The 20,310-nt window shown below is 39.8% G+C and overlaps 1 protein-coding gene across 4 annotated transcripts in view; it reads right to left on the reverse strand.

Annotated features, from left to right (window-relative positions):
- SEMA5A (semaphorin 5A) overlaps positions 1-20,310 on the reverse strand; it is a 504,279-nt gene that overhangs the window by 281,605 nt on the left and 202,364 nt on the right. For 2 of the 4 annotated variants that reach the window (XM_078003817.1, NM_001266494.1), the window contains 1 exon segment: positions 8,907-9,006. The exons of the other annotated variants lie outside the window; for them this stretch is intronic. In XM_078003817.1, coding sequence (XP_077859943.1) covers positions 8,907-9,006 — 100 coding nt within the window. 4 annotated transcript variants of the gene reach the window in all.

The raw sequence follows: 20,310 nt of genomic DNA on the forward strand, positions 1-20,310 counted from the left end.
ATGTCTCAAATCTGGCTTCTCATCTCCAATTCCATCATCACTGCCTAAGTTTAAGCACCCTGTACCCTCACCTGATCCACACCCTCAACTGCCATGCCTCGCTCCAAATTCTGCAAGTTCTAGCATGTCCTGCACACAATATGGTGGACATATCTTCCTAATGCAAACATGATTATTTGAATACATAAACGTAGAAATCTCCTGGGCTTCTCAATGACTTTAGCAGAGGTTCTCAAATTTACCAAGCCAGCAGAGCAATGGGAGCTTGATTAAATCAAAGATTCTGGCCGGGCACAGTGACTCACACCTGTAATCCCAGCACCTCGAGAGGCCAAGGTGGGTGGATCACTTGAGGTCAGGAGTTCGAGACCAGCCTGGCTAACACAGTAAAACCCTGTCAACACTAAAAATACAATTAGCCGGACATGGTGGCGGGTACCTGCAATCCCAGCTACTCGGGAGGCTGAGGCAGGAGAATTGCTTGAACCCAGGAGGCAGAGGTTGCAGTGAGCCTAGAGGACCAAGTCTAAACTTCTTTATAATCTGACCCCAACTAATGCTCAGGGCTTCACCTCTAATTACTTCCCCCTTTCTGTCACCAACAGGTGCCACGGAGCCAAGCACTTTTCAGCCTCATCAGAATCTCTGACTTTTCCCATGTGATTCTCTGTCTTCCCTGCCAGATTCCTCACGTATCACTCAGGCCCAGCTGGAGGAGCACCTTCTCAATGCAGCCTCTTCAGATCCATGTACCATCATATCCCTTTACTCTTGCTGTTTTCAGGACCCTTTACTCAGACTTCCCTTGGAGAATTGAATTGCTTGTGCCCCTGTCTCACCCACTAGGCCAGGATCAGCATACTTTTTGTTATGGGGCCAGAGAGCAGATATTTTGCTTTTGTGGTCTATGTCCCAACTCCTCATCTCTGCAGTTTTAGGTCAAAAGCAGCCACGGAAGATGTGTGAATGAGTGGGTGTGGCTATGTGCCAATAAAAGCATATTTATGAAAACAGGAGGCAACTCTGGGGCCCCAGCTTGCCAACCCTTGTGCTGGACTAGAAAGTCCTCATCAGGTAGAGAAGATGCTTCATCTTTGTTTCTCTAATGCCTAAGATGCTTCCTGGCATAAAGTAGGTTCAATAAATATTTGATGAACACAGAATCTTGAAAGAGTAACTACATGAACTAATACATTTGGATGAACTCTGTGTGGACCTGGGTAGGAGAAAAGCTCTCACTACTTAGTCTGTAGCACATGCACATGCAAATAAGTTATTCAATTATTATCAAAGCCCTTTGTTGGTTTGTTCATGGGATCTGGGAAATAGGAAGCCTTTGTACATTTATTTATTTCCAGCTGTCTCTTGGTATCCCCAGAGCATTGGCTCTAAGACAACCTCGAGTGCCAAAATCCATGGATGCTCAAGTCCCTGATATAAAATGGATTGGTATTTACCTATAACCTACACACATTTTCCCATATACTTTAAATCATCTCTAGATTACTTATAATATCTAGCACGTAATACATGTAAATAGTTGTTATACCACATTGTTTTTATTGGTATGATTTTCATTGTTGTATTGTTTGTTTTTCATTTTTCCAAATATTTTAGGCTTGTGGTTGGTTAAATCTGCAGATGCAGAACCCAGGGAAGACCAACTGTATGTTCTTAGTTATTTATAACTAAATAGGTAACTGTTGTACCAGGCCGATATTCTCCCCACTCAAGCAGGGAAAAAAATACAGATTCATTTATTTTGTTTTAGTTTTAGTTTTTGTTTTTTTCACAATAGCAGAAGGAACAGAATGGTTAGAAATCTTTCCCAGGCATGTCAGTCGGCCACCAGTTTGTTAAAAGCACACACCCTGAGCCATCTAAATCAGCAGAGCTGGGAGGGGCATCCTAATTTTGAACAAATGTCCTAGCTAATACTTAAGAACACTAATGTTTGGCAAATATTGGACAAAAGGTAACAAAGCCAGCAGACAACAAGGAGACCTTTTAACATATATAGGATAACTAATCAAATAAGCCAATTAGAAGAAAGGGGAGAACAGGTAGAAGAAAGAGAGAAGCCCAGAGAATCTTAAAGGACATTCCTGTGCATAGGGGCCAGCCCTGAGAAGGTAAGGGACAGAGAAGCGGAAACCTTTAAACCCTAAAGTGGGGGTTCATAATTTGATTGGAAGAGGATAAAAAAGACTGCAATGAAAAGAACCGTTCCTTTTCCATCACCAGCTGCTTGTCCTAAGTCATAATTAATGTAAACACAACGTGAAAATCAGCATTACCTCGGATCTCTTTCCACAATGGGACTCTACTCCTTTTTGCATTCGCTGCTAATCTCTGATTTCATACCACTCAGCATGTATTTCCTTTAATTGTGTAAACTTGACTAAAATATATCCTTTGGAAAAGACGAATAAGTGTGGCTACTGGAAGCAGAATCACTGATCTGATAAACATCTTCAGTTTCCCTGTTAATTATATATTGCCTCCAACAGAGTAATTCCCAGGTAAAATTTTCAAGTAAAAACAAGAATTATAATCACCAAAAAATAATGATATTGGCCAGTTGTTTAAAACAAATTTTATGTGAATTTAAAAGTAATCCCCCTTGTTTAGAACCAGAGATAAAGTCATTTTTTAAAGAAGAAACTCATTAAATAGAAACCTACCATTTATTTTATGTGATCTTATAAGAGTATATGCTATGCTAAAATAATTGGGAGGTCATTAGACTGAGAAGTCTTCACTTCTTGAGTTCCTATGTAAACAAACCAAAATTCAACTCAATGTAAATAGTAAAAGGAAACTTAAGCTTAACCAGTCAGAAACGAAACCCTAACTAAAGTCTAACTTGAGATTTAACCAATTAGAAACCACCAACTAACCTCTAACTAGGGAGTTTCCACCAACAAGAGGCGTTTTCTTTGTCTTGCTTCTGGGAAGAACACTACAAAAGTTTCCTCCCTTGCCACCCCCACCCACAAGTGGAGAGCTGCTGGAAGTCTGGTGATACCTGATTCCTGAATCTCTAAATGTTCAAATAAACTTGTTAAAATTTCAATGCACCTAAGTTTATCATTTAAGGGCTCTGAATACTTAAAGCAAATTCAGCCCAAGCATAAAAACAGCAAGTTAATCTTTCCTATTTTATCTTTAGTTCTGTAAATCCAAACCATTAGCCAAACAAATGGTTCAAAATAATAAACTAAAGTGATCAGAAATCCGTACTATTTGTTGTACATACACTTATACAGACATATCTTCTGATATCTAGAATTACTGTAATGGTAAGTCAAGGGGTTTAGTGCAAGGTATTCAGACAACTGTGGGCTGCTACTCACACTGGGTCAGGTGTGCAAGGTGTGCAGCTATAGGCTGTTACTCACACTGGGTCAGGTGTGCAACGTGTGCAGTATGGACTGGTACTTACATCATGTCAGATGTGCAAGGCATGCAGCTATGGGTTGGTACTCACACTGGGCCAGGCGTGTGAGGCATGCAGCTATAGGCTAGTACTCACAATGGGCCAGGTGCACAAGGCATGCCACTATGGGCTGGTACATTGGGTCAGGTGTGCAAGGCATGCAACTATGGGCTGGTGCTCACATTGGGTCAGGTGTGCAATGTGTGCAGTGGTGGGCTGTTAACTCACATTGAGTCAGGTATATGAGGCATGCAGCTTTGGGCTGGCACTCACATTGGGTCAGGTGTGCAACGTGTGCAGCTATGGGTTGGTACTCACACTGGGTCAGGTGTGCAAGGCGTACAGTTATGGACTGGTACTCACATTGGCTCAGGTGTGCAAGGTGTGCAGCTATGGGCTGGTACTCACATTAGCTCAGGTGTGCAAGGCATACAGTTATGGGGTGGTATATCAGGCCAGGTGTGCAAGAAGACTCATGCATCCCTAGTGCCTTTTGTTCCCTTGGTGACTTAATGTTCTCCTTTTGTGATGTTATTTTGTATAGAATTAAAATCAAACATTTCCAAGTATATAAATCATTATATCTGCTATGAATTATGATCATTACCCAATCCAAGTATTGGGTGTGTGGCCTCAATCCCACCACCTTACCCATGGCAGATGTTTAGGCCATGTGGACTCACAGGTATTTGTTTGAGAGCTTACAGATGAACTTCCTTACTAAAACACCATAGTTTGTAAGACTGTACCCTTTGATTTATATTTATATTACACTCAAGCTTTTTGGAGAAAAGTAAGAGAATCAGAATTGAGTAATTGGACGAAAATAACTTAAAGACCAAGAAACACATTTAAAAGGCTGAAGAAAATTCATATTTTAGAAACTGAGATAGATGTTAAAAAAAAATGTTTTCATTTAGAAAAATCACATTTTTGAATAAAAGTACCTACATAGCCAGAAAGAGTGACTCCACATCTTCCCCCACGGTTCAGTGGGAAAGATTCATGGTACAGATGCTTTGATAATAAACTCTTTTTCATTAGCACTGTAGGGCTTTATGCATTATAAAAATATGGCCAATTTGTAAATGCCCAACAGCAGTCAAACACTGCCTTATGTGTCAACCGAGTTACTTGCCATTTGGAATAATACTTGGATTCAGCACAGAATACATATCAGAGTGATTCAGGATGGAATCACTTGCCACCCTTAGAATGAACCTGAAACACTAAAGACAAACTAATTCATTTGGGAAATAAAAATGTAATCACCCTCCCTTGCATCTGTTGCAACAATTCAATCTGCAGTGAAACTTACACTTGCATCAAGTGTGTGGAGTGTTATCACTGCCATTCCTTTTATAATCTTCTATACAAAAAACAGTCATAATATATTCTTTCATTTTGAATTTTTTTTGTACCGAGAAACTGATCTTAGTAGGATTTGTGACGAAGAAGTATGCAATCACTCAACAAATATTATCCCAAGAGTAGGAACAAATAGAAATCAAATAATGCAAGGAAATAACTGAAAAGCTTCACTGTGATTATCTCTGAAATTGCTTTTTTCTTTATACTTTACAGTGTATTCTATATTTTCTAAATGAAGATGCCTAATTTTCATCATTGAAAACACAAATATTATTAACTTTTAAAAGACAGGGGTAAAGCAAGATATGACTGTCGATGCATTTAAGATAATATGAAAGTTCATGTGCATCTTGGAAATGAAAATGTATGACTTCTTCCAGAAATTCCCTGAATTCAGATCCAAGTACCTTCTGATGCTCCATAACCACAAATTGCCTAAAGAAAGGCTTCTCTTTTGCAGCACAATGAACTTCCTTTATCAAAGAGTACAAAGAATCTTTAATTGAATGCAATTTCAGGAACATAAAGTATCACTAGTATAAAGTGAAACCATCCAATAAATGGCTCCACAATGCCTAGTGCTATGAGAAAAAAAATTGAGTATCATTATATTTTTTCACAACTCATATTTTTAAACCATTACTGATTTCTGAAACATACACCTGTTATCTAAACTTACTCTTGCTAAGTCGAGTTTTGCCAAACAGGAATCTGAGGGCTGGGTTATTTTTAAAGTTTTATATCTGACTCATACTCCCTCTCAAACTTTCTGAGCCTAATCCCATGAAACTTCCCAGCTGAAATTCCTATTCTCTTCCTCAGGTAGTGTCTGCCTGAAAGGCATATGCACACGTATGTGAAACCCATGAAGGCCCTCAGAGTTTCCCTAGGGCTGCACGCTCACCAGCTTGCCTGTTAATGGGACAATAACTTCTCGTGAGTTATTTTAGCTCATGTTCACAACAGCTGAAAGGGGTAGAAATTGTTACATCATCTTTACAGATGAGAAAATTAGGCTTTGAAACTGGCTTAGAGTCACTTAGGTAAGGGCCAGCCTCTTTTTTTCTGTTATTTATTTATCAAATGTCTATAATGTATCACACACTTCTCTAGAATAGAAAACTACAGCCCATGCTCCTGGGGTCACCCAACGTTTGGAACATACTTATGATAAAAATATAAAAGGTTGTTATTTGGAATTCAAATTTAACTGGGCATCGTGGATTTTTATTTGCTAAGTCTGGCAATCCTATGTATTCATACCCACCATGCCATACAGCACTCTAGGTTGACTCAGTGGCCCATCCAATCCTTCCCAGCAGACCATGTTGATATGCAATGGATGGAGACCTCCAGGAATGCTGGGATGAGGACTCCAGGGATATTGGGATGCAGATTCCAGGGGCCCTGGGATGGAAGCCACAAGACATATTGGGATGGAGACTCTAGGGACACTGGGATGGACACTCCAGAGACATTGGGATGGAGACACCAGTGATATTGGGATGGAGACGCCAGGGACATTGGGGTGGAGGCTCCAGGGAAACTGGAAGATGCTGAGATAGAGACTTCCAGGGATGCTGAGATGGAAACCATCAGAGATACTGGACAGAGACCTCTAGGGATACTGAGAGAGAGACACCCCACTGACACTGGAATCGAGAACTGCAGGGACTCTGGTATGGAGACCTCCTGGGACAGGTACCCCTTGAAAACAATTCCCAGCTGCTATCTACAGCCAGAACAGGAGCAGAAGACATCTCTTCACAATACCCTAATGTGCTCTGTGGCTTCTCACATCCCTTAGGAAAATCCTGAGTCACTGACCAAAAGCCAACCACTTGCAGAATGATGTGCTGGTCTGTTCACACAGCACCCAGGGCCTCCAGAGACAACAGAGAATCTCGTGAGTCAAAGTCATAGAAAAACCTTTTCCAAAGTTCTTTAGAGATGAATGAGGGATGCAAGACTCAAAACTCTAGTTGAGGGCACACTTGTACCTGCTCCCCCGGTAAGGGGTCTGTTCCCTTGGCTCAGAGTGAAAGCTCCTTTTCCCTCAGGGTGAGCTTTGGTGTATACAGCCTGCCACTGGCTCACACTCTTGCCAAATGTAGGTATCTGGGATAAGCTGTTATAATCCCAATCCCCTTTTCCCTAAGTGTTCACCCAGATGCAGAGGGGAATGCATACAAATTCAACTCTGGAAATAAATGTGTTGAATCAACAGGTATCTTTGAGCTTCTAAGAGCAGGAAAAATCTGTGCTATATTCTGGAGAAATAAAGAAAAGACAGGCACTTCCCTTGCCTTCTGGTAAGTCGCCATCTGATAAGGGTGACTTGTCAAGAAATAATGCAATATCCTACAATAAGTGCAGTTAAAAGGAAAAAAAAAAGTAGATGTCAGGTATGTTACTAGGGCCATACAGGACAGAGAATGTGGCAGCTCAGGACTGATGGTGAACCCTTCAGCCAGGTCCTTACTACAGTGGGAGTTTACCAAGCAGATAATTTGGAGTAGGGGTGGGTGGTAGCCAGTATTCCAGGAAATGAGAAAGAGGTCAGAAGGGAAAAAGCCCAGAAGAAAGAAAGCATATTCCATAACTGTAGGCAGAATAAGTAATTCCACATGTCTGGACCATGTGAGAATGAAAACAGGCAAGTCTGGAAGGGAGGTGGGAATGTAAGGCAGAAGGGCTGGCGTACCTCACCAGGGAGATAGCACGGATCCAATGGGAGCTACTGAAGGTGGGCATTTTTAAAAGATGATGTTGGCTGTGGTATGCAGAAGGAGGATAACCTCTGAAGGCCAGGAGACTGATTTACCACCACTGCAAAACACAGGCCGAACTCCAAGTGATGAAATTTGATGGAAGTGAGCATCAGAAATCCCCCAGTATTGCTACTGGACTAAAGTAAGGAAGAGAACACCAAGTAGCCTTGTCCAATCCATATTCACCGCCTCCTCACAAACGTCAGAAGAGGCGAAGGTAACTTGCTAGGTGCAATAAACTATGCCAACTTCTTCCTGCTCATGTAAAATTACAACCATTCATCACTTCAAGTGTTGAGTGGATGTACAAGGACACCTCAAGAACTGAGAGCAAAAGCAATGATCCTAGAAACTGTTCATTGTTTATCTAGAGTGCCCAGAGTATAAGCTAGATTTAGCTGCACTCGGGTTTATAGAGAGACTGCAAAACCTCTGTAGCTATGACAGGTATGCTTTATACTCTGGTACATTTGGATGAAAAATATAATGAACTCTCCACTGCCCAATGTGTCATCCTTAGATGCCAGAAGAACCCAATTCTACAAATGGACCCTTTATTCAATTTTAATAATATCAATTTTCCTAAAAGATGGCTATATAAACCCCAAATATGTAATTTGAATGCAAGGATTATGCAGGTTTTCTAAGGAAGTGATAGTGAAAACAGGGGAAAGAACTCAAATTTGTTTTGTGTGCCGGCGGCCTCATCGTCAAACTGGGATACAGATGTTGAGTAGATACAGGAACACGCACACCCTTAAGAGACAAAGATAAAAATAACTTCATTGAATCTCAATTTACTGGTATGTGGCCTAATCAAAGTGACAAAGAAAGGTGGTGGTGGGCCTTGGAGTACACATCAAGATCTCTGGATCTCTAGAATCCTATTGAAGAATATAGTGGGAAGTAAGGAACATGTTTTCGGGAGTCAAACTGCCTGAGTTTGAAACTCAGGTCCATCTTTTCTTAGGCATATGCCCCTGGACAACTTATTTATCTACTTTCTTCCTCAGTTTCCTCATCTCTAGAACAGCAATGTTGATAGTACCTACCTCTTAGGTTTGAATGGAGGAACAAATGAGTTTATTCCTGTTAGAACAGTTACTGGCACAGGGTGAGGGCCCAGTCAATGCTTGCTCTAAAGGGCAGCCATCAACATCTTACTAGCAGTAGTATATTTTACGACACTCATACTGTATTTCATTCTTATAAGGAATAATATTATTCAGCACTCTTCAGTTTTGTCAGGGAAGGTCACACGTAACTGCACAGATGTAAAATGAAGTCCAAAAATATCTGCGGTGGCAAAATACAGTATCTCTCACCTTGCTCCTACAACAAGTTCTTTCTGTCCTGGGTCAAAGGTTAACTGCGAGAAATCCACAGCATTCTTCGCTCTGAACTCCCGTAACCAGGGGCCAATTTCTAAATAGAAAAAAATAAATAAATAAAAAGATAAAAATGAATTATTTTTCCTCTGGGGACCACAGAGAGTGCACAGCAGGTAGCAGACGTTACCTTTCAGAGAGGATTCGGCGGTCCCTCTATGCCATCCTTCAGAGCCCACTGGAGGCTTCCCTCAGGATGCCCCATAAGCCGTACTAGGAACTTGTAAAGCACAGAGGGCAATCACCCAGTAAAGAGCAAGCGAGGCATCAATGCTTGGTTGTGATTTACAAGCCAGATGCGCATTTTCCTTTTGGCTTTGGGCTGGGCAGAAACTAACACAGCATTCACATGATTCATCAGAGGAATACTGAATGCACACAAGACCATTTCCTGTGCAACTTGATTCCACAGAGCTGCAGATTTTTAAATATTACAAAAGCCTCCTTAGGAGCAAGGACCAAGCACACAAGCACCATTTGCCTTCTTTCACATTAGATGTTCCATTTCTCTGTCCTTTGGGTTTCTATTTTGGTCCCATGATTAGACTTGTTAAACACATACAGACCTTTCTAGATGAGAAATCCACAGTTACTTCTAGGCTTCATTTGCATTTTTTTTTTCTGAGGGAAATCAGGAAATAGCCACACTATAGAGACAGATTTTCACAAGCACGGTTAACTCCTATTAGACAGCCTCCAGCCCAGAGTCCGATAATTATAAAATGACAGTATTTGAAGAGAGATAGGATGCTGCTTTAATGAGCCATTTTTGCAGCTTTCATTAGCTCATTTTTAACACTAAAAAATATTCAATGAGTTGCCCACCAATCATGGGATACCTTATCATTATCATTGACAATTAACCATGTCATCTGATTGTCTTTTTTTCTGGGATTTAGTATTTTGAATAACACCACCCTGACTAACCAGGCACATAACAACTGTCAAATCCATGAAGATGTTGGTTTGAGGAAAAAGTGTATAACACAGGAAAGAATCTCCTCCAACAAACACTGATGGTAAACATGTCACTGTTATGTTTTTAACGGGGGCATATGGAAATATGCCCCCCATTCCATATCATATCCTGTAGAAATAGTTTTGTTGATGTGAATGAGAGGGACTATTTTTTCAGGAACAGTCCTGTATAATAAACATGTCTTTTCTCTACTAATAGTTATTGGGGGGAGGTGATATCATGTAAAGTTTATCTTCTTAAAGGAAACCAGGGGGGAGTCATATAGAGAGGGATTTGTAATGTGTATGATATCTTGAGTTTTTAAGGATTTTTATATAAATTTCTACATTTTATAGGCAAATCAATTAAAACAAAATACAAAGAGCAAGGTGTGTAAAGGCAATGGAACTATGAAAAGTTATTAATAAACCATCCTTCCAGGACTTTATAATTCAGTTAAAGAAACAGCACTAGTATCCTTAAACAGCATGTCTATCAATGCAAGTGTTTATAGGGGCTTGTGGGGTTACAGGAATTATTCTTATATGAAAAGAAGAGATGATTGAGAGCTGGGGTAAAACAAAAGGAAAGATTTGACCAGAGAGTGACAGGAAAGATGTCCTAGAGGGGCAAAGCAAGACAGAAACATGGGAGTCCATGGTGCTCCCTGTGGCCATAACTGGTATAACTCATTTTCACTCCATCAGTGTCTCCATTCCTGGGCAAGAGAGAACCCAATGGCTCTTGCATCTGCATTGCTCCCTGCAGTGCATGCAGCATACAAAACAGCACCTTGAATGTGATAGGAAATAATAAATGTGTGAAATGAAGTAAGAACAAGTAAGTGAATTCAAGAGAGAAATAATAAAAAAGGAAAGGAAATAGGAAAAAGAGAAAGTAGAAAAGAAAAAGCAATAGCAACTTACGAAACTACTAGGACAGGAAACTGAAAGGTTTATTTAAATACAAACTGTAGAAAAATTCACTTTCACTTTAAAAGGTTTGGACTTCATTTCATATATGACAGCAACACTTTGAAAAGTTTTCAGGAAAACACTTGACCCACTCTAGCAGATGCCTTTGGAATATCAATGAGCCCTTGACAGAAAGGATGGTCTGCAAATAGTAGAGAATGGAAGGAAAAGTAGTATATTTTTTAAAAACCTAAAAACCGTACAATTAGGTATGGGTTTACAATTTAGGTATTGGCTTTGAAAATGAATAAAGGAGATGTGGGATCACTGATTAGAGATGAAGTCAAGGGAAACAAGTTAAAGAGAACAAAACAGTTTCCAAATTAAATGAAAAAGAAAACAGTGATGACTGAAAGGTATCAGGAGTTTGAGGTGGCTTTAGAGAAAGATAACAACTTCAGGTACAACAATGGGAATGTTGCACATGAAAAATTTCCAATGGTAGGTTGGCCCACAGCCATTGTTAAACATTGCTAAGACCTAGAAATGTCCATAAAGATGTTCTAGTTCAGGAGGTTCATCATTCAGATGGGAAACACATGACCAGGGAGCACTGCCAGGACCAGGCTCCAGAGTGAACATCAGGGGCTCTGTTCACCACAACTCACAGCCCCCAGAGCTGGGCTCACATCCAATCTTCAAACCACGTGAGGGAAGAACAGAGGGCCGAGGGCTGACCTTCCTGCTAGGGGAGTGAAGAGATGAGCCTCTAAGAGGAAAGAAGACTGTGAAAGACAGAAGAAAATCAGGTTACTCATTTCCCATGCATTCATCTTTCTTTTTAGTTAGAAGACTGGGAAGAAAGTGGCCAATGGGAACCAGGCTAAAGAGACATAGTGAGGTTTTGGTCCCTATACTGAACAACAGGAAGACAGTTATGCTACTTCCTAAAATACCCTGAAGTAATAAAAGGAGTCATGCACAGAGGAAAAAATGAGTTAACAGCATAGGGTTCTGTCAATATTGTTCAAGTTTCCTTATTTGAAATTCTAATGAACTTTCCCAATAGAACTGTGTATTTTTATGGTTAACACAGATCAAAGTTAAGTAATCTGCATATTCTCTTCTTTTTGACTTTCCTGCAGAAGGTTGGCCATCTTAACTTTGCATATTACGTTGGCTTCTATCTCACTGATACCATGAGAACCTTGTGAGAAAGTCTCTGCACCAACTCACGTCTTGAGCTAAAAAGAAGCCTGCGCCAATAACTATCCTCCCAACTTTCCCAACAGATCAGAGAAAAGGCACTCGATCCTCTTTTCAAAGACCAGTTGCTCTCATCTCTTCTTTCCTCTTTAATCGCTTCTCTAAATTACCTAGGCTTTCCTCTGAAATCTCCAATGTTACCTAGTCCCTTTCCCTCTGCCTATATGTACATCCTGTCCTATTTTTAAAAACATTATATATTTTTATTACACTCCCATGTTATTACAGCTTCAAAAACCCAAATAAAATGCATAATAAACTTCCAAGTACAATATAGCAATATATCAAAAAAAATCACACACATACAGACACACACACACACACACACACACACACATACACATACACACATACACACATACACTATATTTCATATGGAATAGGGCTTATCCCAGAAACACAAGGATGGCTCAACAATCTTAATAACAGAAAACCTATTACTACAATTCATCATCACAATAACAGATTTCAATAGTAGCAGGAAAACATTGTCAATACAGCTTTCTAAGGAATCAGAAAATGAACAGTTTTGGAAACAGAAGAGCTAAAAGAGTTCAGGGCAATTGGTCACAAGCTACATGCCAGAGGAAGGTCGGGGAGAGTGAGGGAGCAGGAGGGGGTCCACAGCAAGTGGTGAATTGAGGGGATACAATTTTCAGTAACGTTAAGATGCTCATTGCCCCCAAACAGTGATTTTACCTTTTTCCTCCTATCCCTATTTTCTGATGTTGCTGAAATAACCATATGATGAAATGGAGCTTAAATATGGCAGTCAATATGACTATATATATATACACATATATATATGGAAATTAAGTTATAACACAAAATTTATAAATTTCAACTGAATACTGGATAATTTATAATACTTGACTTTAACTATCCTAGATAATCCAATTTTTACACAAACCTTTCCATGATTGTTGAAATATGGTCTCCAGCAATGATTTTTTTATTGCAAAATTACGTGCATTGATTCATATTTGCCTTCTCTTACAGCTACATAAGCTCCCATGTGATTGGTGTGTCAATATTTTATCAAAAGCATAATTCCATTTTTTTAAATAATACAGCCTTACAACTTCAAGAAATGATTTCTTTTATGAACAAGTCAGTATTAATAAATTTGTTCCAAAATATTTGACAAATATAAACTAGAGATAAGCTAAATAGATTCAAGTTCATGTCCCTTCCAAAAAATAAGAAAAAAAATCAAAGAAAAAAGAAATGCAAAGAAAAAGAAAGGGAAAAAGGGTAAAAGCTACTATTTTGAAAAACCAGACACTAAAGATAGCCAAGGTAATGATGTTTGTAAGCCAAAAAACAACAACAACAAACAAACAATAAAGAACAGCTCTTGTGGAAGGCATGACAGTCATTCCAAAATCTGATTGAGAGCCACTCCACATGCTAACGCCTGCAGCACCAACTGTCCAGAAACCAATCTGATTTGTTAGCAAACACTGACCAAGGAAACCTCCCAGGTACACTCAGGGCTGGCTCTGGATACCTGTTTCATTCCTCACACCTTCAAACTTTGGTTAATTAAGGGGCTGAGAAAGCAGGATTTCAAAAGCTATATGGGTGACTTGAAATCCACATTGGAAACTAAGATGCAAGTCAAACTAGGTGGGGCCAGGACCGGTGGGTAAAGACTCTTGAAAAGCACGGAGAGCAACATACATAACACACACAAGTACAGTATGTAGAAATACAACTGCATATCACAGCCTGCTTCTATTTATCATGTAGTTATGTAACTGATTTAATCTGCATCTCTGCATCACGAAAATAATAATGCTAACAATATGATTATCAGCAAAACAGCTCAAAAATAGCCAACATGTAAATAGTAGGTTCTATCTTATGTACTTTATAAGTATTAATTCCTGTCTTTCTCACACCTGCCTTATCATAGGTGAAGAAACTGAAGCACAGTAAGGGTGAGTGTTACCAAGATCAATAGCTGGTAAGATACAAACCCAACCAGCCTAGTGTTTGTGCTTCTAGTCAGTATGCTATATTATTAAACTTCAGCAAATATAAAATTTAGTTTCCTATACAGCACATTTGGAAAATTACAGGAAGAAAGAAAACTTGACAGCCTCTCCACTTTGAAAGTTACTCTATTCCCACTGATAGACTATTAAGCAAAATCACTACTCACTCAGTTTCCAACTATGGACTAGAGAAAAATGAAATACAACAGGAAGCTGGGTCTCTCAAAACCAGCTACTACTTTAACCTGTGAATAAAACATCCATTGTTTTTGCCCATGTTAATAAGGGTGATGATCTACACAAAAACCATTCATCATTTTTATTACCCAAGTGTCTTTATGGAAGTATGGAGGGAAAAAAATGACAACCATGTGCTGATCTGCTTCACTGAAGTGAAGAACATTCTGAAACCAGAGCATAGGAATGATACAAGCAGTGTGGAATGCTTGCGTTTCTAAGCAGTCTAAATCACTCAACTCCAATATGGCAGAAGCGGGGTGAGGACCAGGTACTGCCCTGAAAATGGAAGAGCTGGGTCTTCACCTCCTCAACATGGGCACTTTCTGTGGGCAGTACAGGAAAAGAAGTGCAGGGCATATTCTCTGTGGAAGAATTCTGGAAGTTCTTTTTTCTGACCTCTTCCTGAAGTGGTAAAAAGAGCCATCCTACCTCAAAGGTAGGTATCTATTACGCTTTAAAGTTGACATGCTTCTCCCTTCTATGGACTTCACTTTTGGTTTCAGCGCATTACATAAACCATCCTATCAGTGAAATCTGAGCCACAACTATGATAGAAAACAAGGGAGTGGAATGTTTAAAAGCCAATACAAGTAAAAGAAGAGCACGGCAGGTCTGTGCTGGTGTACAATGCTGTGTCTTGCCTGCTACCAGTTTCCTTCCCTTTCCTTTGCAGTCTGCATTACCAGGCCCTGTTACTCCAGCAACCACTCAGAACAAGGTAAGCTCACTTTGGGCAGTAAATCAGCAGCAACCCCATGCCGTGTGTATCCCCAACATAAGATACATCAGGCCTTCAGTCAACTTGGTTCTCTCTGAAATCTTTTCAGTGATTATCATAGCTTTCAGTTCCAAAGCTTCACACACTTGTCTGGTGCCAGTGTGTGAATGCAAAACACTTCGTAAGGGAGGAAACATGCACATTCATAGATGTTTAAAATATGCTGGTGAAAAACACACATATCAGAATAACCAACATCTCTTACTTATACTTTTTTATTTACTAACTATATTTTCAGTACTGACTTGGTATCAGGAATTGTGTGAGATACTTTTACATATTAACTATTTTTATGTTTATAATCTTGTGAAGCTACAGCTATCATTTTTGTTATAAACTTTTTTAAACCCCTGAGATTTTGAGAAGTTAAATATCCAAACATGACATAAGGTTTAAGTAGCTAAACTGGAATTTAAATGCAGAATAAGACTAAGGCAATATTTCTATAAGATACAAATTAAAAATCAATTTTCCAAGAAATGTATAAAGAGAATGACGCCTTACTGCCTAGTGACATATAAGCACGGTTTAATTTATCAAAAATGGTAGTTGTACCCACCAAAGGAGAGCAAAATTAGAAAGAAGGGAAGCTGGTAATCTCCAGATAGGAGACAGGAACGTTCCAGCCTCGCTGCCTACTGGGTAGGGCACAAGTGAAGAAGGAGTATCCCAGAGAAAAACAGAAAGAAACCAGGGCACACCCCACCCAGGCAGTAAGAAGTCTAGGGTGAAGAAGATCTCAATAGTGGAGGATTTTTCTCCCTCAATAGTTTTTCCAAGACAAGTCCTATTTACATCTGCAAGTTCCAAAATGTACATATATGCTAAACCTTACTTTTGCTTTGTAGAAAGGTTGGAAAATATGAGACCAATTTTTTTTTTCTCCAAATAGATGAGCCTCTACTATTTTCAGTATAACTCCTATTGAGGGCTTAGTTGAATCAAAGCAGCTTACAGCAGGACATGACATTAGCTGCCCTGCAGTCCAGCCCTTGACTTTATAGTTGAGGGCAGATGTGTTACACCACCTGCCCTAGGCTATGCATGTGCAGTGAGCTGGAAAATCCCAGTTCCTAAGATTTCTTTGCTGGTCTATTTTCTTCCCCATCACAGCACTAGTAGAATATCTAAGTAGAAATATGATGGCTGAACCTCACCTAACAGGGGTGTTTAGATCCTGAGATTTGACAGGCATTTATGGTATGGCCTGAAAATCATGCAAACAATTGAAAACATGACGTAAACCTACCCCTGTTTCAGAAAGGTAGTGCATTTCAATTGGTTACGAGATGGTCATTGTTTCCAGTGGAATTCTGCTTCCTAACATTTCTCTTAAAATACCCTGGAAAAATATCAAACACGTTTCTTTAGTTGTTCTATATTATCCTGCGACAATCTAACTTGGAGAAATGACGGGCATGGAAAGTCACATGGGAGTCCCTTCCAGATATGAAGTTTGTCCACCACCTGCCCTGTCAGCCTTGGTCACCAGCCACCTGCCCCATGCAGGCCCCTGCTCCTGCCCTCACTGGAACAGCGCATGCATTCTTTCCTACCATTTCACAGATTGGTGGTTAGTATTTAATGCTGATTTACATTATGGATACATTTTATAACATGGATTCCAGGACATTAAAAAAAAAAAAAAGTGGTCTCTACCAGGCTGACCACATTATCTAAGCACATGAACATTTCTAAATGATAGTACTTTAAAGGACCAAAATTATATATATCTATAGTTATCAATATATCTAGGTCCCAAGGCCATCACACTCAGCAAGCATCCTCCTTCAAACTACCCAGTATAAGAACAAGAATGCTCTTGCGGACTGCACAAACTTAGTGACTTAGATTAAGCTTTCCAAATGCGGATTATAGTCATATTGTATCTAGATATACTGTGTATATGATTATACACAATACATATACTGTGTATTGTAATGCATATATTGTGTATACATATATAGTGTATATGTATTTATTCCTATACATGTGTATACATACAGACACATAAATACATGATAGGCACAGAAGGCAGAGAAATTCTAGATGGACATGTAAGGGTCCCTGGAGAAGCCCCACCCTCAAGCTGAAAAGCCTGAGACTGCAGCCCAAAGTGAGAGCTTATATTGTTTTCCCGCTTGAATGTTACCTTTTCCTAAAGCACCCATGGCCCCACCCCACCCCGTTCTATGGCTATAAAGACCCCAGACTCAACTGGCAGAGAGGAGAAGCTGCTGGACATTGCAGACCATGGCTGGATGTTGGACAGAAATTGGCTTAACTTCAGAGGGACAGTTTGATAGCGTAACTTTGAAGAATCCGGCCAGAGATGGCTGGACTCCAGGGGAAGATTACCTTCCTGCCCCATCCTGCCCCCTGGAAAGGGGATGCCCTTTCCAGCTCCCCTTCCGCTGAGACCCACTTTCATTGGCATTTACCACCATTTACCTCCACATTTACCACCTTTCAGTTCCTTCATGTAACCTCATTTTTCCTGGACACCAGACAAGAGCTTGGGAGTCATGAGTGCAGACACAAAAGGGCCCACTGAGCTATTAACACTTAAGCTATCTGCAGGCAGCAGTGCTAAAAGAGCACTGTAATACGTCCTCTGGGGTTTCAGGGGTCACGGGTTCTCTGCTAGATGTTGGTGCGGGCCCACAGGGAGTTGGCTCCTGCCAGCATCTAACATTACTCACCCTGGCTCCGGCATCTGCTCACCTGTGTGCTCCCTCCCGCATGGGGTAGAACACAGAGGGTCTGAGTGAGTGGAACTCACCCCTGCCAGTGCCATAGTGGCCAGCTGGTTCCAGCATGTGTGCACTCCAGTTCCCACCTTGTTTGCACACTCCCTCTCACAAGAGTTGAGAGTTGAGGGCTGAGTAAATGAGGCAGCCTTATCGCAAGTCCTGGGAAGTGTCAGGGAAATATCTTGCTTCATACATACATAGATATATAAACATAGGCATCAATGTAGTCATTCATACATATGTGTGTGTGTATATATGTATTTGCCTAAGTGTATTTAAATAGATATTATAGACACTTATAGACTATAGTAGAGAGAAAAAAATTACCCAAAAAATTTCTATATGAAATGAGTATGTCCCATTTATAGAACTTTTAAAAAATAAAAATATTTAATAATAACCAATTAGAGAAATTAAAACATTTCATATCAGGAAAAAAGACCCAAAATAGCAAGAAGCATAAAGCATCTTTCATTTGCATTTTCATTTGTAAATATGACACTTAAAACACAGCATTTTAAAAATGCAAGCAATGCTTTTTCAAATCTTTTTTGGTTTCTATTGCAGTCTGTTTAAAGCGAGTCAGGTGTTCTACCAAGTCTTCATATGACTTTGTTGCATTAACACATAGTATACCTAATCCATTTTTCACATGTTCATTATAGAAAAATATTCACAAACTACAACTTTTGCAAAAGGTCTACACTCTGGGTTTGGATTCCTGTGAAGTTCACTGTTTCATCTTGGGCAGCCTTCCTGGTGGATGTCTCAGAAACCAAAAAGCTGTGATAGCTCCTTTTTACTTGATGAGCTCCTGATTGGGTCTCCCTTCAAACACCATTTGAAAACTGCAAGTCTCTTGTCACACATTTTTTTTTTTTTAACATCCTGGAATCTATGGCATAAAATGTGTCCATAATGTAAATCAGCATTAAATACTAACCACTAATCTGTGATTGTAGGAAAGAATGTGTACACTGATTCAGTGAGGGCAGGAGCAGAAACCTGCATGGGGAGGCAGCTGGTGACCAAGGCTGCTGGGGCAGGCGGCCAACAGGCTTCATGTCCAGAAGGGACTCCCGTGTGACTTTCCAGTCCTACCATTTCTCTGAGCTAGATCGTCACAAGATAATACTTAACAACTAAACATATTTTTCCTGGGTATTTTGAGAGAAATCTTATGAAGCAAAATTTCACTGGAACCAATTATTATCTCGTAACCAATTCAAATGCACTACCTTTCTGAAACAGGGGTGGGATTAATGCATTCCACTGTCACCCCATGTTTTCAATTATTTGCATGATTTTCAGGCCATACCACAAATACCTGTCAAATCTCAGGATCTAAATGCCAGTGTTAGGTGAGGCTCTGGCTACTGTGACCCGAGGAGTTCTGAGTCATTCAAGGGTTGCCTCAGACCCACTTGGCAAGTGCAAAGAGACACTAGTAAAATGTTGCCAGCAACCTGGGTTCAAAATCGGTCTCACGGCCTAGAGTTGCCTTCCCTTTTGTTTATAACTTTTAAGATCTTTATAAATTCCTATTTCATTAAACCGTCTGAAGCAATTAATTAGGATAAGAAACAAGCTGATAAGTGCCTGGGTTTTATTGCTGGATAACTCATAGAAGAAGCAATTTCTACTCATCCATCAGGAAAGACAGATTTTTTTTTAATTTATAAGATTATGCAAATTCATATATTATAACACAAACTAAGCTTGACCCTCAAATTCCTGATAACTTTGTCCTTCTTGCTATGAAGTTGGTACCCAGCCTGCCACTCCTTTAAACTTTACGTGGCTTCAAAGTACTTCGAGTCACCCATAGCAAACTTTACCCACTGTGGAAGGGTTTTAATTTTGACTCCTGACGTGCAGCATATGATTTTAGGCTATAAAATCTAATTGCAAAATCTCCATGTTGTGACAAAGAACAACAAAAAGTAATTTCCTTTAGATTTATAACTTTAGAATTACAAATGATGTTAATATGACTACAATTACAAAAATGAACAAGTTCCATTCAATAGGCACTTAGATTATTCCAGAAGTGGCCAAAGTGCTGGCTGTGTAAACAGTGATAGCCAGAAGACTGACAGGTACAAAGAAAGCCATTCGCCACCAGATAACGACAGAGATTGCAGAGGAACGTGTCAGAGATTTCTCAGAGCTTTAGGGTGTGTGGTTTTAAAATATCCAGAAGAGTTCTGCTACATATTCAGAATCTGCCAGACCTCAGCTTTAAGACAATAAATCATTTGCTTAAGGAAAATCTCTTTCTGTCACATCCTCACAATTCACACATAAGTTTCCTGTCTGCCTCTTCACTACTGGAAAATCTTTATGTTCTAATCTAAGTCACTACTTCTGCAGACCTTAGGATTCAAGGGAAGAAGAAAGCTATGGGAACTCAGGAGGCAAGACAGGGTTGT

The sequence above is a fragment of the Macaca mulatta genome, chromosome 6, assembly GCF_049350105.2.
Source record: "Macaca mulatta isolate MMU2019108-1 chromosome 6, T2T-MMU8v2.0, whole genome shotgun sequence".
NCBI lineage: Eukaryota > Metazoa > Chordata > Mammalia > Primates > Cercopithecidae > Macaca > Macaca mulatta.